At 40.8% G+C, this 27,180-nt stretch overlaps 3 protein-coding genes across 10 annotated transcripts; all 3 read right to left on the reverse strand.

Annotated features, from left to right (window-relative positions):
* Positions 1-4,767: 4,767 nt before the first annotated feature.
* Positions 4,768-8,871, reverse strand: LOC115673487 (GABA transporter 1-like). The gene is made up of 7 exons (XM_030595673.2): positions 8,543-8,871; positions 7,843-7,965; positions 6,993-7,087; positions 6,686-6,872; positions 6,456-6,586; positions 6,078-6,293; positions 4,768-5,252 (listed from the first exon to the last, which is right to left on the reverse strand). The coding sequence occupies exons 1-7, from the start codon at positions 8,751-8,753 to the stop codon at positions 4,857-4,859; spliced, it is 1,359 nt and encodes a 452-aa protein (XP_030451533.2). The 5' UTR covers positions 8,754-8,871; the 3' UTR covers positions 4,768-4,856.
* A 1,425-nt stretch (positions 8,872-10,296) lies between these two features.
* On the reverse strand, positions 10,297-15,519 carry LOC115673381 (magnesium transporter MRS2-I-like). Of its 8 annotated transcripts, none has more exons than XR_008817249.1 (11): positions 15,039-15,519; positions 14,883-14,912; positions 14,636-14,780; positions 14,322-14,443; positions 14,022-14,096; positions 11,661-11,885; positions 11,543-11,587; positions 11,342-11,386; positions 11,171-11,200; positions 10,906-11,021; positions 10,297-10,781 (listed from the first exon to the last, which is right to left on the reverse strand). XR_008817249.1 is itself a non-coding variant. In XM_056314907.1 (11 exons), exons 1-11 carry the CDS (start codon positions 15,291-15,293, stop codon positions 10,695-10,697), a joined length of 1,179 nt encoding a protein of 392 aa, XP_056170882.1. In that variant the 5' UTR covers positions 15,294-15,519; the 3' UTR covers positions 10,297-10,694. The 8 variants fall into 8 exon arrangements, 5 of the variants coding, with proteins under 5 accessions (XP_056170882.1, XP_056170884.1, XP_056170883.1 ...); XM_056314907.1 differs by having other exon boundaries at positions 10,906-11,025; XR_008817251.1 differs by lacking the exon at positions 10,297-10,781 and having other exon boundaries at positions 10,982-11,021; positions 11,138-11,200; positions 11,296-11,386.
* A 2,686-nt stretch (positions 15,520-18,205) lies between these two features.
* LOC115667338 (cytochrome P450 94A1-like) lies at positions 18,206-20,746 on the reverse strand. Its single transcript, XM_056314529.1, has 3 exons — positions 20,720-20,746; positions 19,907-20,614; positions 18,206-19,196 (listed from the first exon to the last, which is right to left on the reverse strand). Exons 1-3 carry the CDS (start codon positions 20,744-20,746, stop codon positions 18,300-18,302), a joined length of 1,632 nt encoding a protein of 543 aa, XP_056170504.1. The 3' UTR covers positions 18,206-18,299.
* Positions 20,747-27,180: the final 6,434 nt, after the last annotated feature.

Below are 27,180 nucleotides of genomic sequence, written 5' to 3' on the forward strand. Positions count from 1 at the left end.
AAGCTAATATATTTACCCATGCAAATATTTTAAACTCGTTTTTAAATCATGCTGTTGTATTTGATATCAGATCGAGTGGAAATGTGATCTCCTATATTAGATCTAGAAATTTCATTTATTGGCTCTGGCTCACCTATTTTATTTTATAGATATGTAGTGATAGATCCACCTCATGCGATGAGATTTGGGATAACACTATCTTTCAAGTGTGACTATCAATATGTACCTATACTTAGACTCGCAGTGGTGTATTAAGTATAGCTCTACAATTTGGGTCGACATAAGGTTACCACAACTTATTCATTATCGTTTTATCACTTGGTAAGGTTATATTAATGACAAGTTGGTGGACCTCTGAGAGGGTTTAATGGTCTGCCTGGTTTTGATGATAAGGATGACGTGATGGTGCATGAAGTTTTAGACGTGGTAGTTTGAATATTGTATAGGCAGGCTTTGGATTAGATTATAGTATGTATATAATGGTGTTAGGTTTACCCCGATTTATCCCCAGGAGTGATATAATGTACAATGTTTTATTTTGGGAATAGCTATCCAAAAAATCTTAAACGTAATGTATGACAGTCAATTCAATCTTACATTTTTTAATTTGGCCAATTTAGTCTTAAACCTTCTAACGATATGACAATATAATCATTTCGGCCAATTTTGGTCGGCAATTGCTAACGTAGATGCCAGCTGTCCTATGCGGCATGACCAACAACCGGTGCTCATGTAGACAATTTTTTCAATTTTTAAAAATTTCTCAAGTTTTTCTTCTTCTTTTTTCTATTTACCTCCGTTGGCCACAAGCAAGGACCGAGACACCCTCGCCAACCCTCGTCGGCCATAGGCGAGGGCATCATGGCCCTCACTGGCAACCGTGAAGGCTCGCATACCCTCTCCCAAATATGGCAACGGCTGCAATGCCCTCGCCAAATCTAGGCTCGCGAGGGCATCGTGACGCTCGCCTTTGGTAGGTGACCCTTGCCGGCCATGGCAAAAGCCTCGGCAACCGGTGGAGGGAAATAGGGAAAAAAGAAAAAAGAACAGAAAAGGAAAAAATGAAAAAAAATGAAAATTTTGAAAATTTTTGCAAAGATCATCCAAGTTAACGCCGATTATGTCACGTAGGATGGCCAGTACTAATTGAATAGCCACGTCAATGGTTTCTAGCCAAAATTAGCTTGAAGGACTACCAAAAAGTTCAGCACTAAATTGGCCAAATGAAAAAGTTTATAACTAAATTAGCCATCATACAATAAGTTAGGATTTTGGAACAAATTTTCCTTATATTTTGGATGTTTGTATTTATATATTGTGATCAATGCTATCATGAAGGTGCATGTACATGTACATGTTAACTGAAGGTTGATGTTTTGTGGCATGATTTGTATTTATATACTATGATGTTTCCGGATGTCTTTTAAAAAAACTAATAATAAAGATAGTAATAATATATAAATATATATAGGAATAAACACGTGTAGCACGGTGATGTACTAAGGCATCACACTTCAAGAATAACTTGTTGGAGGAGAATGTGGGGTACAAGGAGGTAGAAATGATCAGTTCCCGGTCCAGTCCGATTTTAAGGCGGAATCGGGAACTCAACCGGGAGGACCGGTTCCCAATTCGGAGAACTGGGAATCAATCTAATGAAACCGGTCACATTTTTTATTTTTTTCCCTCCACAACAAGAGAGAATGATAAATCTTAACATATTGATGGAAGCGCGAGAGAAGAGTCATTGTGGTGCGATGATAAAGGGAAAGCATTGTACGTGGGTTTAGTTCACATTTTACTATTTTTTTTGAAGAAATAAAAAAAGTATATATAATCGGTTCGGTTCCCCCTTAGAACCGGGAACTGGATCGCCCGGACACCGGTTTCACTTTTAGGAATCAAAAACTGAACCGACACTCTCGGGAACAGGACCAAACCGGTCAATCCGGTTCGATCTAAGTAGTTCCCAATCCAGACGGTCCGTTTTGCACACCCCTACAAGGAGGAGATGGCGGAGGATGGCCCACATACGGCCAAGCTAGTAAGGTCGACTGTTCATCAATTTAATACGGTCATTCTCTGGTAATTCAAACAAATGAGTGGTTTGACGAAAAACGATAATGTGGCAGCGAGGGCCGTAATCCTCGCCATTGGCCGGCAAGCCTCGCTTAGATCCGGGCAAGTATGACCCTTGTCTCTGCTTGGCAACCTTTGTCGAGGCTTTGGTGGTTAGCAGAGAAAGATAATGAAAGGTAGATAAAAAAAAAAAAAAGAGAGTAAAAAAGCACAAAAAAGAAAGGTTGTTTAATTTAAGATCATCCACGTTATTTGTCCGTCGTGCCATGTAGGATAACTATCGTTGACTATACCGTCAATACCGTCATACTAGGATGGATTATATTGGAAAATTGTCAAAAGGTTTAGAACTATTGACGAAATTTGAAAATTTAAGACTGAATTAGTGATCGAACAATAGATTTAGGAATTTTTGAACAATATTTCATCTGAGAAGGGATGCTACAAGTATAACTTATATCAAGTGTTTGGGTTGCCAAGATCGACATCAATGATGAAACGAGTCCATGCTTTTTTTTCTTCTCTCTACGCATTTTGCACATCCGAAGCATTTCGCTTGCAATTGATATTTGTGCTTTCATGAATTTGTTTTAATCAGCAAATGAAATATCCAGGGTCATCACGCAGCTTTCAATCGATATGGGTTCCCCTCTGCCACATAATTGAATTGCTCCCTCTCCACACCACACACACGCCCGAATTTGTCGGTGGAAAGGCGCAATTTCATTCGCTTCGGATTTGAGTTAATTGGAGAGAGACAGAGTTGTCAATATGTCTCTCGAATTTGAGTGCTTAAAGAAAACCCGATCCAAGTATGTTTTATAGTTTAAGCAATATCCTAATTTGAGTGATATCCTAATTTAAGGCTTCGTTTGTTTTGCGGAAAATATTTTCCTAAAAAACATTTTACTCATTTTCCGGCGTTTGGTTTGTTTAAGAAAATGAGTCAACAGAAAATATTTTCCCGATCAATGGAAAACCTATGCTTAGATTCAAGAAAATAATTTTCTCTTTGAAAAACTCGGAAAACATTTTTCAAAATATGACTAGGAATCGGCGCTTAGACCCAAAATTCCACGCTTGGACACGGGAACCTCAACGTTGGTTCCTGAGTCCCAGCGTTTTGGACCAGGTCTTCGACGCTTGAGTCCCTAGTGCTCACATCCAGGTCCATCTAGGTCAAGCCTGAAGTCTTGGTGCTCATGCTCGATGACTAGACACCTGAACCCGGGTGCATAAAGGCTGTGCTCAGGTCTTCGGCGCTCGAGCTTGGGTCCTTAGTTATTGAAATATTTGTTCTAATAAAAATATATCTTTTAAAAAGATTTATTTTCATTTTTATTAATTTTGTCTTTTCTTTCTTTTTCTTTTTGCTCGGGTCCTCGATGCTTGAGCTCGGGTCCCAGGTGAGGGACAAGTTTGCCCTAGGCCTGCGAGGCTCCACCGTGGCGACCGGCCAACGAGCTCATCCTTCGCATGTGGCCGATCTTTGGCGATAGGCCAAGGAAGAGAAAAGGAAAAAAAACGAACAAAATAAAAAAAATCAAACAAGACAGTGGTAAGGCTTTCTCAATTTTTTGAGTGAGTTCTTTGCTAGAGATTGTAATATAATATTTCTGGTTTTGCTTTGTGTGTAATATAGAGATGGGAAACTCTCAAGCGATTGTAAATTCTGTATTCTATGGATTCATAAGCGACTGGCTCCTCCATGGAACAAGCATCGACTCTCGAACTGAATCACGTAAATTTTTTGTGATCTTTATTTAATATTTTCATCTTGCATTAGACTTGAATGACAACGTCCATTATTTTTCGCGTTATTTCACAGCAGAGCTGGGAGGGAGGAGGAGTATGGGCGGCTACGATGGCAAGGATGGAGAGGCCATGGAGGACGTGGAAATATCTGGACCGTCTAATTGGAGATGCCAGATGCCAATTTGGATAATAAAGGTGTTAATCATCGCATCAACAATTTTAGTCGGTCGTGTTTATGGAAGAAGGGCAACGTAGAGACCAACTCAAAAAAATTCAAGAACTATATTAGATACCGAAAAAAAAAAAGTTTAGTGACTATTCATGATAGCCTTTGAAGAAACGAGGCGTTAGAAATTCGAAAAATTAGGTGAGATGAAAAACGAGAGAAATTAGATCAGATTTCATCAATAGTCATTAAACTTAGGTGGGATTTGCAATTCGACCATTATTAAACTTTAATTTCAATCACTGAATCGAATTTTCTACTTTTTTGCGATTGATGCACTTTCGTTGGAACCTGATCAATTACTTCAACCGAACATTGATACGGCGAACACGTGATCTTGACATGGCGTCCACCCTAATGCCACTTCAGCCCTCTGCTACCGGCACAAAGGGTCGTGTTGCCCTCTACGACAGTGGCGGCGGATGACATGACCCTTTGCAATGCCGAGCAGGGTCACCCGAGCCTTGACGATGGCAAAGGGCCGACGATGCTCCGTAGGCAACTAGACAGAGGGTCGGCGACCCTCCACAGAAGGTAGTAGAAAATGAAAATTCAGAGATCATATTGCAAACACGTCGTTATTTTAGTGATCATCAATGAAATTTACCAAAGAAATCTAAGTTCAGAAATCAATATGACTCACAAATCGAAAAGGACTAGTAGAACCATAAATGGAATGTCGATGGTATAGATTCCTCCATATGATAAAAGAGAATTCCATATGATTATATTTCACTTTCAATGATGAAATTTTCTAAGTCAATGTGTGTGATGCTTCTATATATTTCACTTCGACTTACATATCGTGAAAGAACTCGTACGTCTTGATATCTTCTGTAATGAACCTTACCGCACCAATGCAGCCCAAGACGGCGACAACGGAGAACCATGTCGCTACGGCCAAGTTGAAGACTCGAATGAAAGTGCGCAGTTTCAAGTTTTTGGGCATTCTTCCGGCCTTTAGAAATGCAATGGCGGGGAACACAAAGTCAAGCGGTGTAAAGCCAACCGCACCACAGACGGACACAAAATCTCCGAAGAATGGCATTGCAGCGGCGACGAGAGTAATCACGACCATGTAAATGGAAGTCAGAATCAGACGGATGAGGCGATCACGGAACGGGAAAGGGGAGGCGTGCTTGTCATGAAGCATTCTGTCCTCAAAGTATGCGTATGTTGGCCTGCAATATATCTGTATGCAGAAACTTATCAATATCACTAGGAAGATTGTACTTGTCTAGGAGTTTTCATCTTCAATTATGTGAATCAGATCAGCATACAAGGAACTTCGAAATGGCAAAGTAACACTGACTTTGACAAGCCCCACATAAGTACAAAAAGTAATTACAGGAAGTGAAATTACATGTTTTAGGAATAAACTAGGAACAAAAAGAAGCGTAACCTATGAGTTCACGTGAGTTGGTTGCACTGGTCATGGCATTCGTGAAGTATGAAACAAAGGATCAACATTCCGACATTTACTATCGAGATGTCCGAGGTCCATTTGCGCTCACATCCATCTACTTGTCCTAATATTTACAGGATTTATCTCATTTAACGGTCATTGATCCCCTAATAGTCATTTAAACCATCCTACAGAAATGGTTGACTACATACAGCTACATGATCATCTTCTTCATCTCCTGTTCTGTGCAGAGAGAATCATGAGGCTTCCTTCTAAGTGAAAATTACGTAACAGAAAGACTACAGTTTTTTTTATCTTCGTGAAAAGATAGGATATAAAATTCCATGTCCTACTTCTAATGCAGCAGCAAGACCTTTCTTTGGCATCCTTCCAAAGAAAACAGTGCTAATAAAGGTAGTTCCAAATCTAGCATAACCCTCTAATGAATGGCCACAATACAGTGAGGGTCATTAAGAAGATATCATTAATGCCTTTTTCAGTTGTTGCTTCACAATCACAGAGGTCTCTATTATGTACAGAGAATTCTAAGTTTTCAAATCGACAGAAAATCACAAACATTGGCTATCAATTCGTAAAAATACATGGGCCTACCTGAAAGCATCCTGCTATTTGAATCACGGCAAAAATATTAGCCATGATGATTGTCCAATCCGGATTTGTCAGAGAAGCCAAGATATAAGGCTCCACATCTGATCCAAAAGCCCAGTACCCACAGAAGGCCAATTGCCAGTAGCTTAATAAGATTATGGTGTATGCTGCCGACACGCCTTTGTACATGTTCCTTCTTGCAGGTTCTCTCACGGTATGCTGATGAGGGGACGGCTCAATTTAAATCTCGACTTCTCCAATCGAGAGCAAAAGCATTTCAAGGCTTGACTTAGAAAGCGCATTTGAAAATGGAACTAAGAAAACAGAAGGAAAAGAGGAGGCTCGGTTAATGTACCACACGATATGTCCAAGAAGCTCTACCTGTATTTCTGGAAGCATTGCATCCCCAAATGAGAATGCTATTGCACCGAGTGCATTGAAGGCTTTAAACACTTTTGACGAGGAGCTTCCTTGCAGACTGTAACTGACTGTTTCCCGATCGATTTCTTTCCCTGAATGGCAACCAGTAATCTCAACCTAAGGATGCAATAATGTGACGTCGAGTTTCTGAAAGAGAGTAATATAGAGTGATTGCTGCGACTTAAAAGTACCGTTGTAGATTGTCACACCAATTGTTGTGCCAGCAAAACCAATCGTGCAGAATGTGCATATTGCGTTGACCCATCTCAAAGAGTGGATGTCGGGGAGCTGGGAGAGGAGAAGCTCGAAGGCTCCGAAGAAAACAATGAAATGCTGCAGTTTCAGAGTCCCGTCCTTTTGATAGTATTTATAGATCGCCTTGGAAAACAACACACAGAAGGATGGAGAATGTCAGAAGGAAGAAAGAGAAAAACTGATGCCGGATGACAGACGAGGTATTCATGTTTTCCACAGCAAGGGTAGGAAAGCTAGTCTAACCTTAAGACTACTGCCGGCAGCAATTTGAATTGCGATGTTGTTCCCCAATGAAGCGACCTGCTGAAAAAATGCAATAGACCAATAACCCCAGGAACCTATAAAAATAAGAAGAAAGAATAAGTCGAATAAACAAGTGAAAAGGGAAAAAAACAAGACATCTCCAGTTGCAAGCGCTGTTTACGTGGCGATGAATGGACAATAATTTATGTCTTTGGAATCTCTGGATCTTTCAAGACGAACCTTCATGTCATTATGCCTCAGCAGCAAAATAACTCCCAAGTTCTACAGTAATGTCCGAAATTTGAGTGCATCTAGAGGAATTCATGTGATCGCTCAAACGTTAAAGTTAGATGTTCAAATTCCATTTCTCCTCTTAGCTATAAACTGTACCGTAACAAACCTGTATTTAGCTTGCAGCAGCATTTCAGGTGCTCGCTGATGATTTTTGAGATAAATCTAGTCAGACTAAGAAGAACACGATCCTAAGTTAAAGCTTCATGATTAGTCACATAATGTGGCACTGATTACCTATTCACCGAATTATTGCATTAAGCTAAAAAAAAAAAAACTATTTTATTGCAGTCGGTTAGACAAGTTTGCTGCAACCAATACAGATCTTTCTATAAATAGACATGGCGATGTATCCACTGAAAGAGCCAATAAGATGAGCTTAAAGACTACTTTCCAAAAAGATGACACCCCTGTGCAAGCTATGCCTGGAAAGAATGGTTAAAAAAGGACTACTCCAAAACCAAACAACAGAGGAGTAATGGTGAATCAGCGGGATTTTGCCCTCTAAACACCAACATTTAACGAAGATAAAACTGATAGAGCAGACAGTAACACGAACCGAATATGCTCTGGGCGAGATGACGGTACGTGACCTGCTTCTTCCCATTCCATCTCCAGAGAGACGCGATCAATAGACTGGAGTACCATGTGGCCAGCGTCGCACCAACCAGGCTACTAACACCTGAAACCAGCAACAGCCCAAATTTAACATCTCAAGTAACTTGATGATGATGATGATGATGATGGGGTAGAGAGTCAAGCAACAAGATAAGCAAAATTTCTAAAGTGTTGCGTTTCTCGTGTAGCGTGTAATCAATGGTTTTGAAGATCAGAGGCATTTCGCTTAAAAGGCGTCCAAGCCATCAGTGGTTAACAACATCTTAGATAATAAAGAAAGATGGAACCCACTTCACTTCTAGTACTGTTCCGTCCCTGAAGACCCAAAAAGGAAGGGGATTAAACAGATCAAATTTGATATAATCACCAAAGCTCCAGATCAAACAGGTGCTATTTGCTGAATTCGGAAACATCAAACAGGTGCTATTAGTATTCGAGCCAACTTCGGTCGTCGTCAGCGTCCAGACAAACACAGAGATTCCACCGCCCAAATCGAAGAATATCGCCATTTATTCATTTGTCTTCGTCAAACACCAAACAAGAAAAGCCAGAAAAAGCATACAAAAAAGAAGAAATACAAAACATAGAACCTGAGAGAGAGAGAGAGAGAGAGAGAGAGAGAGAGAGAGAGAGAGAGTTACCGAGAGGCCAGCCGAGAGAGGCGAGAGCGAAGGGCAGAGGAGCGTAAGCAGCGGGAGTAGCGATGGTGGTGGCCACGTGGAAGGCGGCGTGCTTCCACGTGCCCCTTCCTCCCTCCTCCGCCGCCGCCGCTTCTCCTGCTGCTCCTGATGCTGCTTCTTCTTCACGGTCACCGGCCGTGACATGCGGAGGCGTCGACGGTTGCGACACCATCTCCCGGCGTTGGGGGGAAGCCGTGGGACGGCGGGGGAGCGGGGAGACTCCTTTGTATGTTTTTGACTTTGTGATGTGTTGCAGTGGAAGAACGCAACTCTCTCTATTTTTTTCGTTGGCTTTGAATATCTCACGAACGCGAACGGGAAGTCTTGTTGGGGTCCCAGTTCGGAGAGCGAAAGAAAGAGAGAGAGAGCGGGGTGCCGACTCCCGAGGCTGAAAACCGGCGCCGCCAGGACCCGGTCGAACCGGAGAGCAACGTGGTCACGTGGCACTTTGCAAAAACCGGGATCGTTGCGGTAACGTACGGAGAGTACCGCGCTGTACGAAAATTGTCCGGAAAGCATTAAATCTATTTCCCTTTTGCTATTTCAGTCCGAAACGTTTTAATTGTGCTAATTAAATCCTAAAAAATTTTCAAGCTTTGTCAATTGAATTCATCAGGTTAATTTTGATGACTGACGTGGATATTGGCCGTCTTGTGCGGCATAATTGACACTGACGTTGACAATTTTTTTTATAATATTTTAATAATTTTTCGATTATATATTTATTTTTTTCCTTTTCTTCTTTTCTTTCTCTACTTTTTTCTTTTTTTTCTTTTGTCGTTTTCTCTTCTTTTCTTTTTCTTTCTTTTTTTCTCTCCACCGGCCATCGCCTCGCCTTGTCGACGGCCGGCGGAGGTCGCGTCGATGGCCAGCCCAGGTCGTGTCGCCGGCCTCAAGCGAGGGCAAACCCTCTTTCGATCTAGGGAGGGCCGCCCTCGTCAGCCCTTGACAAGGGCTGCCCTCGCTTGAGGCTGGCGGAGTATAAAAAAGAAAAAAACAAAATAAAAGAAAAAGGTAAAGAAGGAAAAGAGAAGAAAATAAAAAAAGGGAAAAAATTAATAAAGAAATCGAAAAATTATTAAAAAAGCATTCACGTCAGCGCCGGCTGAGACATGTAGGGTGACTCGCGTCCACGTCAGCGATTCCGGCTAAAATTGATTGGATGGACTAAATTGGCAAAATGTGAAAAGATTTAGGACTCAATTACAATTAAAATATAAAAAAAAGTGCAATATATTTAAGACTTTTTGAACAATTTTACCTCGACGTTGCCTTTATTTTTCACCAATTAAAAAGGAAAAAAACAATTACATAAATGTATGTCTCCACCCTCGTGAAGCAGAATAAATTTAAAAATAATAAAGGTACGTGAATAAAAGTCAATGTGCTATAAAAATGAATAATTCTATTAAATTACCGTTACATAGTAGTTTCCCGATTTTAGGCCTACAAAGGGATAAGATTTTGCGGCCTAATCAGGTCAAAATGGAGAAAAAATATTGGGTAGTCTTGATTTTACACATCCGCTATAAACCATTCTATTCATTGACCATCACGTGTCAAAGTTATTCCACTTTTCACATTTCTTTTTTCACTAATCGGCACCAGCCGAATCGTGAATGGAATGGCCTATGGCCGACGGGGAAAACCAGGGCTACTTCATATTTTCTTCAGAATGGATTAGCAAAATTCATTAATATGCGGGCCAGGCGTAATTCACTATGTTAACTAGCGCGTCATCACCTAACCTCGGATATTCGAGGGAAGAATATCAATTCCATTACAACAGGTATTCATCACAACAGGTAATCCCCGCGTACAAAAACTGTACAACGTCAACGACTCTTCTCTTCACTAGACCTGACCCCACTTGCTACTTTGGACTATTCAAATGGCTTCTAATTTCTTACCCCAAGTAGGGAAGGGTGAAACAATGGACCCGGAGATATTGCGTCCATTCCATCTCAGCCGTGCATCTCGTCGACGTCGTTCCGGCACGGGGGGACACAAGTCATGGTACAATTTGTGGGACACAGAATAGGGTGATGTCGTCCACATGATGTCCTGGAGCTGGCACATCGGATTGGATTCTTCCCGAATGAATCATACCGCTTCAAGAACCAACCAGACCCTTGCGCCGAGCATAGGAGATTATAGATAGGAAAATGGATCCACACACAACTCCAGCGACAATGACCACCTGAGAGTTTTCCCCCAGTGAGCATTAACATGAATGAAAAACCTTCCATCGCGTTTTGCGTCTGTTTTACAAAACTTAAGAATCAGGCTTTCTTAGAGAAGGTGATCGGATGAGATTTGCGTACCCATTTGAAGATGTAACCATGACCTTCTCTCCACGTGTATTGAAGATTCATGCCAAATATCGCCGCTACCAGAGAATACACAGACAAGCACAGAGTTCCTGAACTGAGGAAGAGCTCTAGCTATGGCCAGTTCAAATATAGTATACTTTAGTGATGAACATAAAATCTTCGTGCAATGGAGATTTATTTGGTTGATAACAAAGGTGCCAACGGAGGTCAATTTCAAGAATACCTAGTGGAGTTTTGCGTATCTTGCGAATCCTACCTGTATAAGCTGGTTCCGATGATTATCAAGCTGTAAAAAGACAAAAAGCAGATCAAAATGTCACTAGTCACCACTACGTATTCTAACAATGTTCAGTAACCAAAGAGCAAAATAGTTTGAATTACATGTTACATAGTTGAGGATATGGTTCGCGATTCTCCAAAAGCTTACCTGAATATTGATGTAATCCTCAGTATCATCAATGTATTCACGCAACTGAGAGAGAATAAATAGAATCAGCTTCCAGGAATGGTACAGTTTAGTCTACTGAGATAATTCTAAAGAAATTTTCATTAAATTGCTGTAAGAAAATTTGTTAGGCAACATGATGAAACAAAGAACTGGTGCAAGGATATCAATGACGATGCATACCGTTGACAATTTGTTTAAAGTGCCGTCAATTTGCATGAAATATGCCTGCAGAAAAGCATCAGTATCACTTATGGACTCTCAATGAGCTAAATGAGACTGTTGATTGAATTTATCTGACCTCCAGCAACATTTCGAGTTCCTCAACATCATTTTCCTCATGAGCTGTTGCTGCACTGGCCCTACTTGTTCTGGATAACTTTGAGCCAGTTGTAGGAGAGGCAAAGAACCAATCTGGAGCTCCAGACCCGCTGACAGGAGAAGACGCCGCAGCGAGTTTCCTTGACAAATAAAGGTCTGCCATGTCATCGTCGTCGTCAAGAAGTTCTTCCAGTTCATCTCTCACCTGGACACCAATATCACTTGAAATTAGGTCTTATTTAACTGAGTATTGGCTGTTGATAACACTGGAACTGGAATCATCAGACAAATAATTTTCTGCAATAAATGATAATGTAATGAATACGTTCATGGTTTGATTGAAAGCGTAGATGATCATCTCAACTTAATGCATAAAAGACACAGGCATTGAAAACACACCATAATATTAAACAGAAGAACAGAGCATTGAACAATATCAATGAAGATGGAGATGGACTGCATCAAACGCGCTGTACATTAATTGCAGATAGTATCATAGTTGAGCAGATGATTCGCACTTAAAATTTTTCCACTACAATCTAGTTAGATGGAGAGATCAGACCAAAATTGCAGATAGAAAAGTCAGCAAGCGCGATGCTACTTGAATTCAAGAAAACAATCTAAGGCAAGGTTCTGTGCAGCCAAGCAGGGATATCGTCAAAGTCAAATCCATTTGCAATCCCCCATGCGAAGTACTGTAAGAGAAAATTCATCATTCCAAACCCATTGATGCCCCAAATAAATAATTTAGAAATGCCATGTCGTATACAGATAAATGGTTCTGCAGGGAGAGCATTATTCAAATAAATGGGAGCTATTGACAGCTAAACTGGCATTTGAGGCACGAGATGTAGTGTGGGGAGCTTACTAGATGAGATATCTTCATAAGCAGCAATAAAAAGTAAAAAAAATGATATATTCCTCTGTGATAAGCAATGTCAGTGCTACTCTGTGACAAAACATCCATTCTGCTTATAGAGCATGAGGGTGTGGCATTTTCCATGCTTACAATGCTTAATTTGCCGGGGAATCCTTGTAACTCTAATGGCGGCTAACTTATGCAGCTGTTGTTCCCTCCTTAATACGCAAAGGTTGATTTCTAATCTCCGAAGCAAAACCAAACCTTTGATTTCATTGTTATATTGATTCCCACGAACTTGATTCTCTAGAGTTCTGTTTTTCTTTGTAGAATCTACAGTTTTGTTTTCATTAGTGATTTCAAAAGCATGGGGCGCTACCGATGCAACAACGAAAAAATCCTCTTCATCAATTCTATCGTGGAAAAGACAGGATCTTTTATTGAGTGCTGCGAACATAGCAAATAGTACAACTTGGTTTTCTGATATTACTACTAGATTTCTTTTCTTGGATATCTTTTGGGAGGATAGAGTATCAACCAATCATTTATCCAGTAAAGCTACTTGTTTTGTATTAATCTTGAATCCAACAAAGTTCAGGCCGATAAGTGAGAAGGACAAATATGCACAGTCATTAAGAGAGTACAGAAGCAGAAAAGAAAGGTATAAGAAGATGTGATTGTGTAAGCAGCATATCAAGAAAGCATAGAGGCTCGAAATTCAAAGCACTAGATGTCAGAAAATTTTCTCGAGTTTCCTGTTTATTACGATGAAAAGAGATAGCCTAACCCATAGTCATCTCCACAAAAATTTGTATTACTAGGAACAAATGCCATTCATCTCACAGAGAGACAGAGAGAGAGAGAGAGAGAGAGAGAGAGAGAGAGAGAGAGAGAGAGAGAGAGAGAGAGAGAGGGTAGTTGAATATCCAAAATTAAAAGGTCCATTAGGTCCTAGGCCAGGTAATATATTTCCTTGTGATAGCAGTACAAAACCCACACTTTACTCTCCAAAAATGCACCCTTCATTCCAGAATTTATCTATTTTATATCAAATGCCTCTCTAACAGCAAGAACAAAAAGTATGTTTACCCTGTCACAAGAGTGGTAGCAGACCACCGATTAAATTTGTTGAGATCTGTGTCAGGTGTAATACTAAGAAAGTCACCACAAGCAGTAACAATTGACTTAAGTCTGAGAAAGAAGAAACTAGGTTGATGAAAACAATCAGTAATGCAAATTTATCAAGTGGAAAGTCATATATGGGTTATTAGTATCAATACTCCGATCCAATGAAAAGACAACCCATCACAGTTAACTATCTATCATTCAATAGGAATACTGAACTTATATATCCCTGTGAAGCGCTTTGACAATGCAGCCAGGATTGAGAACAAGCAGTCTATAAGCCTTTTCCCTGAATAAGACTGTTTGGTGATTGGAAGTACCTTATAAACCCGAACATGTATGCACTAATTTCAATACCTTCTGAACACGATTGGTCAATCTTGTCATAGAACTCTTCAATTTTCGCACTCGATCCAAATTGCGACTGCTAATCTGCAAACCTTATTTGTATTAACAGACAAAGAAATAAAAAGGAACACGGACCGAATATTTGAGCTGCTCTACCCATATAATGAAAAAAAGGAAAGGAAAAGCAAGTTTTCTGCATGCGTACTCCAGGCAGACATCATAGTACAAGACCCCCTGGAACGACAAATTTATTCTTTCGTCAATTCCCACAGAAAATAAGCAAACAAACAGAATTAAAGAAAGGCTCGCCTTTGAAGTCAACTCGTCTAAAGCTGGATAAGCATCAGTCTCCAGTTCTCTTGTGCGCGCATCAAGGAAACTACAGATAGCCTCCAATGCAACTTCTAATGCCCGGAATTCGAAAGGAAATTCTGCACAGTATAGCAAAATCACCAGCATCTCAATCAAGAAATTTCTCCTCTGGCAAATATCACATAGACAAAGCGATCACCGAACTAATCAAACGCCGGTGATTAGCAAACACTCTTTATCCTATCTCATCGTCGTTTAATTATTGGAGAAATATCAAAGAGCATCATCTGCTAAAAATAGCAACATGCTACCATTTTGCTCCCCGACGTCGGCGTCGTTGTTCGCTTCTTGCTGATCGTCCTCTTCACCTTGGAACTGACCGATTCCGGGCAACCGCCTCTCGAGTTCCTCGACGATCGGAATGACATTCTCATCTAATGGATCTCTAAGCAGCACCTATACAAAACCAGAAAGCAGTTCCTCACCAAAACAAAGTGAATCTCCCCAAAACAGACCTGAATCGTTCCCATTCACGGGAACTGAAAACAACAGAAGTACCTCCTCTGCAGTGACGATGGCTTTAATGTGCTGCAACTCCAGATCAAACAAGAAGAAACAACACAAGGAAAGCGCAGGCGAATCAGCGACCGCAACTCCAGAGAGAACTACTCAAGCGGACAAGACGGCGGACACATCGCCGAGCAGACGAATTACCTCCAGATTGAGGACGATCAGCTTCTCTCTGCCTAGGATCTTGGAAGGGTACGACAGCATCGGATCGAGCATGCGAAGATCTCGGGCGTGGATCCCCACCCGGCGCATGATCTCGTACTTGTCCACGTCCAGCAAGCTGCCCCGCCCCTCGCGGTCCAGCAGGACCCAGCTCCGAGAGAACGCCGCCTTCCTCTTCGGCGGGGCCAGGGCGTCGGCCGCGACCGCCGCCGCGGCGCCGCCGTCGTCGGGGGCCATCTCCCCGGAGGATACTTCCCCGAGCCGCCGCCTCTCCTGCTGCTCCGCCGTCGCTCCGGGACCGGCGGGCAGCGGCGACGGCCGGAGCGCCGCGAGGGCGGGTGGGCTCGGGAGGGTTGGAGGGGGCGTCGTTGTGCTAGCGGTGCAGCGGGAGTTGCGGGGAGAGAGAGAGAGAGAGAGGTGGGGGACGATGGCGACAGTGGCGGCAGTTAGTGTTAGTGTGAAGCGCGGGGGAAGAAGCGCTTGATGATGATTGGAAGTTACCAAAAGATACGTGGGGTAAAAGGGTTTCCCACCGTAGCTTGAAATGTACGTGCACTCATGCACTTACTATTATTTTTCTATTCTATTCTATTCTATCATATTCTATCCTACTATTATTATGAAAAAATGATATAAACAGTTCGTAAACTTTGGTCCGACGTGATTCCTGAACTTTTAATTTATTCAATTCGATTCCTGAACTTTAACACAATGTACAATATGGTTTGTCATCCCTGAACTTTTAGTACTTGTTCGATTAAATCTCTAAACTATATGAAAATGTTTAATGTAGTCCTTCAATTAATTCATGACGGACCGCATTGAACAAATTAAAAGTTCATAGACCACATTGAATATTTTCACGTAGTTTAGGGATTACATTGAACATGTACCAGAACTATAGAGACCGCATTGAACAAATTAAAAGTTCATGGATTACATTGAACATTGGGTTAAAGTTCAGATACTACATTAAACAAATTAAAATTTTATGGACCACGTTACACTTTGGGCCAAAGTTCAGGAACTGTTTATGTAATTTTCCCTTACCACGTCAAATGCCAACCGGACCAAATTGGCCCAAATTAAAAGTCAAGGTTCGAATTCTTATAGTGTGGAGTACAAACACTAATCATGACATTGGCAAGGTATATCATGCTCTTAAAAAAATGACACAAAACTTTGGCTCAACGTGCAAAGTTGTCTTTGAAATTTTAATTTGTTCAATATCGTCCTTGAACTTTAGCCCAATATGCAATATCATCCTTGAACTTTTAATTTGTTTAATGTGGTTCCTGCACTCTTGGTACATGTTCAATTTAGTTCTAATACTCAATATTATCCTTGAATTTTAATGGAAGGATAACATTTGGACTAAGTTCAAATACTACATTGCATATTAAGTTAAAGTTCATGAACTTCATTGAACAAATTAAAAGTTCAGAGGCGACATTGCACATTGTGCCAAAATTCAGAGATTATTTGCGTAATTATCCTCGCTCTTTAACTCATGTGCATTTATATATGTATTTCACGCGAATATAAATGGCCAGATCAATCATCCAAAATTTCCGATGCGTAATTCAACACTCATATAGCATCTAAAAGACATGATTTAATGTAGTAGGGATTATTGTGGGATGCAGTTTGTGTTGGATTCATTGGTTAAAAAAATGTCATACATACTAAAGATAGCACACTAAATTTTCCTAAACGATGGGATTTTGCTTAGAGGTGAGTATGGCTTGAGTTGAGCTGGTCCAGCACATAACCCCGGGACCAACCCGCACAGTATTAGTTCCCAATTTTTGGGACCAAGGACCAATCCTGTTGAGCCGAGGATCGAGGACCGGACCGACCCTATGGGTCTGGTCCGGTTCTAGGGTTAACTCAAGACCAACCGATTATTTTTTTGTTTCATTTTTTGTATTCCTTGAAAGCACAAACATACTCTTTCAAATTTCATATCCATCAACAATGCGACATTGAGCAACCAAATTATGAATACCCATACATATCAAACATAACTCTAATATATAACAACAGAAATCTCCATTTGCTAAAAGCAACAAACCATAAAAAATGAACGCGTGAATTATAATTAATTCATAAGAAGTTCAAAATACGTAATATAAATCATGAATGCACTTTACCATACATTTTTTTTTTGTCTTCTCATCTATGATCCTCGGAAAATTATCCCACGCAATGGATTTATCTATTTTTCACTTCTTACAAAGAGGAGGATCATTAGTAGATACCTTGGTCGACTCTTTTAAGTCTTCCTCACATCCATGGCCTGGCGATTCCATCATCGGACTCATTTCATAATATCCCTCTACTTCAGTTGACATGTTTTCTAAATTCATCAAGTTCACTTATATACTAGAGTGTAATCAGTAATTGCCAAAGACCTCACATTTATCACTTAGGACACATACGTGCAACAACCAAAACCATGTTTATCTAGTTAAATGAATGACAAACAAAGCAAAGTGAGGACATGATTTAACACCTATGAGGTGAGCGATAAGCGAACAGAGTGAGGCAATGAAGAGGGTTTCCCAGGTGAGCGGCGAGGAAACAACGCGAGGCAAGGAAGAGCGTTTCTATTTTATTTTTTTTTGGTCAAATTAGTGCTGGGTTAAGTGGGTTTCTACTTTCTAATTTATAATTTTACATGGCAGAACCACATGAGAAAGAACATAGGGGACGGTACTAGGGTAGGGTTTAAAGTGGACGAAAATATATAATATATACACGGTTTGACCAACTCTAAAGTCTAAGGACCAAAGACCAATTCGTACAGTGCAGGGTCCGAGGGTTTCAGGACTAAAAACTGGCCCATTCCCCCTGGGAACCGGACCAGGATTTGCCGAGTTGGGCCGATCTAGGGTTGGTCCAGGATCAACCCTGGACCAATGCTCACCCCTAGTTTTGCTAGCATAACAATCTTTGGATCATTGTGAGTGTTATGGGTCACAAATTCTTGAAAAAAGTGAACTCCACAGTAATTTTTTATTTTTTATTTTTTATTTTTTTTTTGTCTTGAACAGATTGATATCCTCACAGGTGATTAAAGATTATTACCTAATCATTTCTCTTACCAGTAAATGAAACGAATTCATTGGGCCTAATTTTGTAGTTACTAAATAAAAAAGTATAAATATATGAGGCCACGTCATTTTATAAAGAAAATATAATAAAAGTTTGATATCTTTGACATTGCTTCATATTTCCCTTTCACTCTCTCATCTCAATCCTCACCGGGAACCCACCCTGCATCTTCGAGGTCAAGTACGAATCGAACAACGGCTCGGCCCCTTCCTGCGCCGCCGGCACCACTTTGAACCGTTGTAGTACCCCGGCCACCACCCTCTTCATCTGCAGGAACGCCATTTCCTTCCCCAGACAAACCCTCGGCCCTGCCTGGAAGACCGGGTACGAGAACGGGTCCCTCCCAACGAACACCCACTTCTCACCGCCGCCCTCCGCCGCCTTTAGCCAACGCTCCGGCTTGAACTCAGGCCAGTCCTTTCCCCACAGCTCCTCCAACCTCCCCATCGCGTACGGATGGTATGTCACCCTCGTCCCCTTCTTCACCACCGTGCCGTCCTCCAAGACGTCGTCCCTCACCGCCTCTTTCGTGTCGAGCGGCACCGGCGGGTAAAACCGCATGCTCTCACACAGCGATGCGTGCGTGTACACCATCTCCTTCACATCATCGTAACCTGCGGCATGTGCATCGGACTTCTCCATGATCTCAACCCGGACTTTGGCCTCCACCTCCGGGTTCTTGTGGAGCAGCCAGAAGTACCACGTAAGGGCCGCCGACGTGGTGTCCCGGCCGGCGAGTATGAAGCTGATGACGATGTCAGCCACAAAGTCCTCGTCGGAATGGCCCGAGCTCAAGAACCGCGATAGGAGGTCCTCGGCGGCCGACGACTTTTCGCTCAGCTCTCGCTTCTTTTCCCTCACGATTTTCTTCGCAAACTCATGGACTTTAGAGATCGCGACCCGGAGGCGCTTCTCGGATCCGACGTTGAAGAAACGCTTGATCCTCCAAATCACTGAGAACAACTCGAGAAACCTCTCGATGCTTATTTTCACCGCGTCTTCAAACGCTTCCGCGAAATTTGCCTGTCGAATATCAAAGGGAAATTATCAAAAAAATCATAAACATGTTACAATCGTACCAATTTAATTCTAAACCTTTTTTTACCAATTGAGTCATAAACATTTTATATTTATACTAATTGAATCCATCCGGTCAATTTTGATAGGAAATTGCTAACATGGACGCTGGCTGTCGTACGTGACGATGTGGATAATTTTTAATAATATTTTTTTGATTTCTATTTCTTATTTCTTTTTCTTTTTCCTTTTTTTTTCTTTTCTTTCTCTTTCTTTTTTTTCTTTCCTTCGTCCTCTAGCCGGCCGGCGAGCAACAAGGTTGACCTCGCCCGCCTCTAGCGAGGTCCGGCGACCGTCCAAAAGAAGAAGGGAAGAAAAGAAAAAGAAAAAAAATCGAAAAATTATTAAAATATTATTAAAAATTATCCAAGCCAAGGTCGGCCACGTCATATAGGACGGCTGGTGTCCATGTCAGCGATTTCCTGCCAAAATTAGCTGGATAGACTGAATTGGCACAAATGCAAAAGATTTAGGACTCAATTGAAAAAAATTGTTCAGAATTAAATTGGTACAGTTGAAATATATTGAAGACCTTTTTGATAATTCTCCCAATATCAAATAATTCATTCACGAGTGATGTTGTTTGGCGAGACTCACGCTAAAGCTCACATCTTTTATATCTGTAATATAGTGAAATGAGTCTGGGAAATACTTACTCTCGGCTGAGGAAGTGACGGCGATAGATACTCGGCATCGTACCCGAACGCGATCTTGCATATGTTGTCAAAGGCGAATCTATGGAGCACGTCCTGCATGTCTATCACTGCCCTGCTCTTGGCCGCGAAAGCCAGGAGCGGCAGGAGGCGCTCGTTCAGCTCGGCATCGACGACGGTCTCGACAAACTTCCGTAGCGACCGGGTGTTGAACTCGTGGCTGGAGACCTGCCTCTGGAACTTCCAGGACTCGCCGTCGACGACGTTGAAGATCCCGTCGCCGAGGATGTCCCGGAAGGTCGTCTTAAGGACCTTTCCCTTCTCGTAGTTGGCGAAGTGGGTCTTGAGGATATGCTGGACGTTCGCAGGGTTGCCGGTGATGACTTGGCAGTGGCCGAGCGGGCGGTGGAAGAGGTAGGTCGCCGAGGGGGAGTTCCGGATGAGGTCGGCGCTCCAGTCGATCCGCCTTTTCCAGTTGGCGAGCAACGAGAAGTAGGAACCCACGATAGGGTAGACTCTCGGGAGGTTCTTCGAGGAGGAAGGCGGCGGCAACGACGACTTGAAGAAGAAGAAGAAGAAGACGACGCTGATAATGACGGAGAGCGATGGGAAGATGATGAAGAAGTGAGAAAGTGAAGAAAAGAGATCAAAGCACGACATGATGGTTGAGGAGGACAGGAGGAGGAGATCGTTGTGTATGTGGCGATTGGGCTGTGATTAGTTTCGTTGGTTTTAAGGATTTCATTGCCCCGCATCTGATTATCATATGATTTAAGGAGCACCGCATATTCTCTCGTGCATATGCCATATTCACACTTTCAGAGGCAAATGCTTCCACCACATTTCGTTCATGTCAAGGCTCCGATGGCAATGATCCTGTTTCGAAAACGTAACAAATCAGCATCCGGCATGTTTTTTTGGTCGATAGCATTCGGCATATTTACTATTCTATTATTTTGGGGGAGGGGGGCCACGTTAACGCTCCTGTTTGTTTCGCGAGACAACGAGCGATTTGGAAAGTATTTTCTATCGCTCGTTTTTCGCGAAACAAATGCACACAATAGTCCATAAATTTCGGCCCAATGTATAATATCATATTGTACTTTTAATTTATTCAATGTGATCCTCGAACTATTCCTAAATATTCAATATAGTCCCTCAACTGTGCCTAAATGTTCAATGTCATCATTCGGTACGATTTACAAGTTTTTCTACTAAAATAAAAAAAATTGAAAATTTATTTAAATATTATTTAAAAATGTCCACATCAGCGCCGGCCACGCAACGTAGGACAGTTGGCATCCATGTTAGCGATTGCTCGCCAAAATTGGATGGATTGACTAAATTGGCATAAATGTAAAAGGTTTAGGACTTAATTGGCATAATTATAATAGGTTTATGACTGTTTTGGTGATTCTCCCGATTTGAAATTAGAAGCACTTCGATGTCAATAAATATTCTTGAGCTTCTTGCTTGTTACGATGAAAAGAGATAGCCTAACCCATTCAATGAAATTAACAGATAAGGAGTAATACGCAAAAAAATTGTATTACTGAAACGCACCTGAGAGAGAGAGATAAATATCCAACATTAAATGGTCCATTAGGTCCTAGACGAGGAAACATGTTTCCTCATGATAGTAGTACAAAATCGACAATTGCTCTTCAAAAGTCCACCCCCTTCATTCCAAAATGTATCATGCTTTTTATTTGTCAAAATAACATTTCATTCATTTCGATAAAAAAAGAAAAATAACGCAGCCCAACTACAAATTAAAATAAATCCCAAACAACTTCAAACTAAAACAAACTTAAGATAAAAAGATGTATTATAGAATAAGGTTAGGGGCTACCCACTCCACTAAAAAAACAAATCCGTAATTTCTTCAAATCAAAATCGGCAGCTGATCATCGAATTCATTTTCACTAACAAGCACATACCAAGATCTTCATTTGTTGCTAGGGCTTTGTCTTTCGGGATCGTGCACCTAAGTTCGGTGCTTCAAACACCAGCGTCGTCCAGAGTAACAAGGTTAAACGAGCATAGATCTGATACATGTGAAGGTGAAACCTTCATAAATCTCCTTTGAAATTGAACTTGTATACCAACGAAACTCGAGAAAATTAAAACCACGAAATCATACACGCCAAAATCCCCAAATCTATACTTGCTCATGATAGAAAAGCTTCGCAAAACAGGAGGAAAGCAAGAAAAAGAGAATAGAGAACCAAATCAGCCAAAGAAAAAGGAAAAAAAGGAAGGGGAGGGAGAGATGCAAACATTTGAGGCCCGTCTTCAGTTTCTTTAAAAAGAGGTGTCCGATATATGCTAACTTTTGTCGATGATTACTTAAGGAATGTATGGGTACACTTTATAAAGCACAAATCTAACGTGCCCAATCGATTCAAGAAGTTTAAGACACTAATTAAGAAGCAGTCGGATAAGCAAATCAAGTGCCGAAAAACCAATAACGCCATGAAGTTTTGTGGTAGATATTTTACCAAGTTCCGTAAGAAAGAAGGGATTGCAAGGCATCGCACGATCCCTAGGACACCACAATCGAGAGCGAGCTGCGTGCATGATTTTGCATGCATAGGTGGGTAAGAAATGTTGGGCTGAAGTAGTAAATACAACATGTTACCTAATTAATCAATCTGCATCACCTACTATGGCGTGAAAAACTCCTAAAAATGTATGGTGTCAATAGTAAGGCGATGGAGATTGATTAATCAGGTAACGTGCCATATTTTCTACTTCAGCCCAACATTCCCTACTCACCTGAATTAAAGGATGTAGAGTGGTCCATAATGTATGAACAATTTTCACTATGTGGCATTTATTAGAAAAAATCATCAAAGTTGATCATAATTTTTTTTAGGATAAGTGCAATGGAAGTTCTTAAACTTGTTACGAAAGTGCAATTGAGTCTTAAAACTGTAAAAAATATAATCAAGTCATAAAACTTATCAAGTTGGTGTAATTAAGTTCTTCTGTTAATTTTGTCCAACTTGACAAACGGAGAATGCTTACGTGACATTTTTTAAATTAATTTCTCTCTCATACATGGCATTTTTTATCATTTTCTTTTTCCAATTCATGAATTAGATTAAATAAATTAAAAAGGATAATTTTTTTTACAAACCAAGTAAAAATAAATAAATAAATAAGCCCTTACTCGTAGCCTCCGCCGCCGTTGCTAGGAAGGGCCAATAGAGCTCACCTAGGCTTATCGAAGCCTGACGAGCCTTATTGGTCCTAGCGAGGGCCTCTTGGCCTAGATTTAGGGGAGGGTGCGACCCTAGCCCTAGATCTGGGGACACCTAGCGACCCTCGCTCAAATCTAGAGCGAGGGTCACGCCCTCCCCCAAACCTCAGCCAATAGGCTCTCGCTCGAGGTTGGTGAGGCTCTGGCAACCTCTGTTGGCCCTTTCCAGTGGTGGCAACCATCGGCCAGGGCTTGCGATGTGATTTAGTTTGTGTTTTCATTTGCAGCTTACATTTTTTAACTTTTAGCTTTTTTATTTTTTTAATCTAATTTATTTTGCATTTATTTTTAATTTATGAATATTTTTATGATGTAGCACTTGGTGGGCACCACATAATCGCCACGTGTCTTAAGAAAGAAATAAAATATGACACGTCAGTATTTTTCGTTGATCTAGTTAAACGGAGTTAACAATAAGGACTAGATTAAATTGGTATGACAAGTTCAATGAGTTGATTGTATTTTTTAAAAGTTTTAGAGCTTAATTTTATGTTTGTGATAAGTTTTAACATTTTCAATCCACCTATCCCCTTTCTTTATGACCAATTCTATGAAGAAAGAAAAGAAAAAAGGAAATTCCCTCTTGAAGGCCACACGTGATCCATGCCCATCCTTTGAATGATGTTTCACTGCTGAAGGGATGCTTTCTGCCTCCTCGCGCTTCCCAACATGTGAAGTCTTGGAGTTGTCCTCTGAATATGTCCGCCTCCTTATCCCAAACAGTTGCTTTGCTTATAGTCATCTCTGTCTCTCTCGCACGCGCACACACGCATGCCCGGCCAACGAAAGAAGATAGAAGTCGGGCCATCTTCGAGAAGCTCTATTATCTGAATATGCTAAGGTGCTGCATAAAGCCATTGATTCTGTCAAGAAGCGATTTTTGTTCAGAATCGGTTTTGACTGAACTCGTTTGTAACGATTTCGTTTTTATTTAAGGACGAGTTTGCTTGGCGATTACGAAACAGAAATGAGAACCAAAAAAAAAGTTGGTTTTCATTTGGAACAAAAGTGAGAACCATTTCGAGAATTCATTTTCTTCATGGCGTATTCATATGGAAGTCACGATCTTTGAGGTGAGAAAAAAAGCAAAAATCAAAAATTTCAAAACTTAACAGAATGGTTTTAGAATGCGTGGCTACCACTTTCATTGAAATTTTAATTTTTTTAGGTAGAAAAAATAAATAAAAATAAAAAATTTCAAAATTTCACAAAATGGCTTAAACCATGGTCACCCACTTTGAGCAAAATTTAATTTTTTAGTTGCCAAAAAAAATAAAAAATTCTAAAATTTAAAAACTTCACGGAATATCTTAGAATACTGTGGCGATTTGAGCGAAATTTTATTTTTTTTAGGTGCCAAAAAAATAAAAAAGCAAAAAGCAAAAATTTCAAAACTTCACAGAATGGCAGAATACTCAGTAGCCATCCACTTTGAGTGAAATCTAAATTTTTTTAGGTGCCGAAAAAAATAAAAAAAATAAAAAATTTCAAAACTTCACAGAATAGCTTAAAATACGCTCTCCACTTTGAGTGAAATTTAAATTTTTTATATGCCAAAAAAATAAAAATAAGCAAAAAAGTAAAAATTTCAAAACTTTACTGAGTGGGCTTAAAATACCATGTGACCACCACTTTGAGCGAAATTTTATTTTTTAGGTGCGAAAAAAAATAAAAAATAAAAAATTTAAAACTTCACAAAATGGCTTAGAATACCTGTGGCCATCCACTTTAAGGAAATTTAAATTTTTTAGGTGCGAAAAAATAAAAAATAAAAAACTTCACATAATTGTTTAGAATACAACCATGCTTTGAGTGAAATTTAATTTTTTTAGGTGTAAAAAAATAAAAATAAGCAAAAAAGAAAAATTTTCAAAACTTACATGAGTGGGCTTAGAATACATGTGGCCATCCACTTTGAGTGAAATTTAATTTTCTTTAGGAACCAAAAAAATAAAAAATAAATAAAAAATACCATTTGGGCATCTAAAAAAATTAAATTTTACTCAAAGTGGGTGGATTAAAGGTATTGTAAGTCATTCCGTGAAGTTTTGAAATTTTTGATTTTTTATTTTTTTTCACCTAAAAAATTTAAATTTCACTCAAAGTGGATGACCACATGTATTCTAAGTCATTTGTGAAGTTTTGAAAATTTTGATTTTGCTTTTTTCACCTCCAAAAATTAAAATTTCACCAAAGTGGGTGGCACAGGTATTCTAAATTCCATTCTAAAGTTTTGAAATTTTTGAGTTTTTGAATTTTTTAGGCACCTTAAAAATTTAAATTTCACTCAAAGTGGATGGCGCATGTATTCTAAAGCTATTCGTGAAGTTTTGAAATTTTTGATTTTTGATTTTTTTGGGCAAAAAAATTTAAATTTCATTAAAAGTGGTGACCACGGTATTCTAAGCAATTACGTGAAGTTTTGAAATTTTGATTTCTTGATTTTTTTGAAAAAATTCAACAAATTTCCTATTTTCCCGAAATCTAAATTTTTTTATTTTCTCGACATTTTGATGATTTTTTCTGGAATTTTTCAATTTTTTGGGATTTTCTGAATTTTTTAAATATTTTTATGAATTTTTCAAATTTTTATTATTTTTATTCCATTTCTAAAAAAATGGATTTTTATTCTGGAAATAGAATTTTCTGTTGTTTATCAAACGGGTTTTTATTTCGGAAACAGAAATTTGTCTTTGTTATCAAACGGGTTTTGTTCTAAAAATAGAAATTTTTGTCATTATCAAACGGGTTTTTTTCCGAACTATCCGTAGGGGCAGAAATAGAAAAATTTATTTCGGTTGAGAATTCATTCCAAGACAGAATGGTTATCATTCGCTACCTAAGAGTCTGCATAGCAACGTTTCTGTTCCCAGAAATAATTTTTGATCGAAATAATTTTTTTATTTTTATTTCTTGAAACAGTTTTACGAGCAAAAAATAGCGTTTAAGAACGTACAAAATTTCTATTCCTAGAAAAGAAAAAGACTAGAAACGCGTTTAGGACGCGAATGATCCATTTCTATTCCATGGACGAGTTTCTCCCTTCTGGACTACCGGCGGAGAACGGCGGGTGACGGTGGGGGGCGAAGGACGGTGGTCGGCGGCGGCAGAGGATGGCGGCCGGCGGTGGGAGGTAGTGGAGCACGGCGGTCAGCGGCGGAGCACGGTGGCGTCGGGCGGCGGTGACGGCAGCGGGGGGCGGCGGCGGGAGGTGGCTGGCGGCGGAGGGTGGCCATCGTCGGTCGATGGAGCACGGCGGCCGGTGGCGAAGGATGGCGGCCGATGGTGGGTGACCGCCGGCGTCGGGTGGCCAGAGGCGGGAGGTGGCCGGCGGCCGAGGGCAGCCAGCGCCGGGTGGTGGCCGGCGTCGGGCGGTGGAGCACAATGGCCGACGGCGGAGGACGGCGGCCGGTGGTGAGTGGACGGCAGTGGCGGAGGACGGCGACCGGTGGTGGGTGATCGCCACCGTCGGGTGGTTGGCGGGGGGAGGCGGCCAGCGCCGAGTGGCGATCAGCGTCGGGCGATGGAGCACGGCGGCCAGCGGTGGAGGACGGCGGCCGATGGCGGGTGGCGACAAGCATCGAGCGGCGGAGAACAGTGGTCGACGACAAGAGGCAGACAGCGGGCGAGAGGCGGCCAACGAGCGTTGGCCGGTGGGTGGCGGCGGCGGAAGGCAGGCGGTAGGTGGCGGCGAAGGACGGCTAGAGGTAGCGGTGGGCAGGTTGCAGCCAATGGATTGTTTCTTATTTTTGGAGAATTCTAAAAATAAAATCGTTTCTTTTTTCTTGTTCCAGAAACAAGAAGCATATTTTTTTGCTTCTTGTTTCTGTTCCAAATTTATTTCTGGAACACTTTTTTGTTCCAGAAACAAAAAAATAGATTTTTTTTACTAAACGGATTTATGTTCTTTTTCTGTTCCGGGGAACAAAAGAACAGAAAAATAAAGAAACAGAAACGTTACTAAACATACCCTAATATGCTAGAGAATCATCCGGGTTTTTTCTTCTTGGAG

This window comes from Syzygium oleosum, unplaced genomic scaffold (assembly GCF_021117445.2).
Source record: "Syzygium oleosum isolate NSW1041296 unplaced genomic scaffold, Sole_v2.1 Sole_v2.09, whole genome shotgun sequence".
Taxonomy (NCBI): domain Eukaryota; kingdom Viridiplantae; phylum Streptophyta; class Magnoliopsida; order Myrtales; family Myrtaceae; genus Syzygium; species Syzygium oleosum.